General features: G+C 64.6%; 1 protein-coding gene across 1 annotated transcript in view; it reads left to right on the top strand.

Moving 5' to 3' along the window:
• Window positions 1-1,048, top strand: part of CNN2 (calponin 2) — a 2,638-nt gene extending 1,590 nt beyond the window's left edge. Inside the window, exons 2-5 of the mRNA XM_009640056.2 lie at window positions 236-302; window positions 441-563; window positions 658-789; window positions 950-1,048. Coding sequence (XP_009638351.1) covers window positions 236-302; window positions 441-563; window positions 658-789; window positions 950-1,033 — 406 coding nt within the window. The 3' untranslated portion in view covers window positions 1,034-1,048. The remainder of the gene's footprint in view (window positions 1-235; window positions 303-440; window positions 564-657; window positions 790-949) is intronic.
• Window positions 1,049-1,054: the final 6 nt, after the last annotated feature.

The following is a 1,054-nucleotide window of genomic DNA, read 5'->3' as shown; positions in this document are numbered from 1 at the left end:
CCGGGTGGGACCTGCCAGAGGTTTTCTCTGTGGCACTGCTTGGCTGGAGTCACCCCCAAAGTGCCTGTGTCTGCGGGGAGCCCTGGAGCCCAGCAGGGACTTGGGGGGGGGGAGGAATCACCTTGTGTTTGTGGGGGACACCTGGGCTGGACCTTCCCGAAAGGGGCCTATGCCCCGCTGCCACCCAGGGTCTCTGCCCCGCCGCAGCCCCCACTCCCCCCCTGCCTCCCTCCAGGCTCATGAACAAGCTGCAGCCCAACTCGGTGAGGAAAATCAACCGCTCAGCTCAGAACTGGCACCAGGTAGGTGCAGGCAGCCCTGCCTGCAACCCAGCTGCCGCAGAGCCCTGCCTGCAACCCAGCCCCTCTGCGGAGCCTGGGCTTTGCCCCGGCCCCTCCGACATCCCCCACCAGGGTCTTACCCCTCTCTCCTGCCCCCAGCTTGAGAACCTCTCCAACTTCATCAAGGCCATGGCCAGCTACGGCATGAACCCCGTGGACCTCTTTGAAGCCAATGACCTCTTTGAGAGCGGGAACCTGACGCAGGTGCAAGTGTGCCAGCCAGTCCGGCATGACAGCCTACGGCACCAGGAGGCACCTCTACGACCCCAAGAACCAGATCCTGCCACCCATGGACCACTCCACCATCAGCCTCCAGATCCCTCCCCGGCAGGCCAAGACGAAGGGGATGCAGAGCGGCGTGGACATCGGCGTGAAGTACTCAGAGAAGCAGCAGAGGAATTTCGACGAGGCCAAGATGAAGGCTGGGCAGTGCGTGATCGGGCTGCAGGTGGGCTGGCCCCGCATGTGCTCCCCAGGGTTGGGGTGCTGGGTGAGGGGCCCCTGGTTTTATCCAACCCTCAGCCACCCGTCATCACAGCTCCAAACACGTCTGGGGGGGCTCAAGGTGCCTTGAGTGTCCTCGGGATCTGGGATCATCTTGGAGCCAGGGCGAGGGGGCCAACGCTGCCTGCGACCAGAGCGGGGACCCCCCTGGGTACCACTACTACCGCGAGGAGGAGGAGAGCTACTGAGCAGGACGTCGCCCAGCCCCA

Source organism: Egretta garzetta, unplaced genomic scaffold (genome assembly GCF_000687185.1).
Source record: "Egretta garzetta isolate BGI_Z169 unplaced genomic scaffold, ASM68718v1 scaffold396, whole genome shotgun sequence".
NCBI lineage: Eukaryota > Metazoa > Chordata > Aves > Pelecaniformes > Ardeidae > Egretta > Egretta garzetta.
This window is presented reverse-complemented; position numbering and strand designations above follow the sequence as displayed.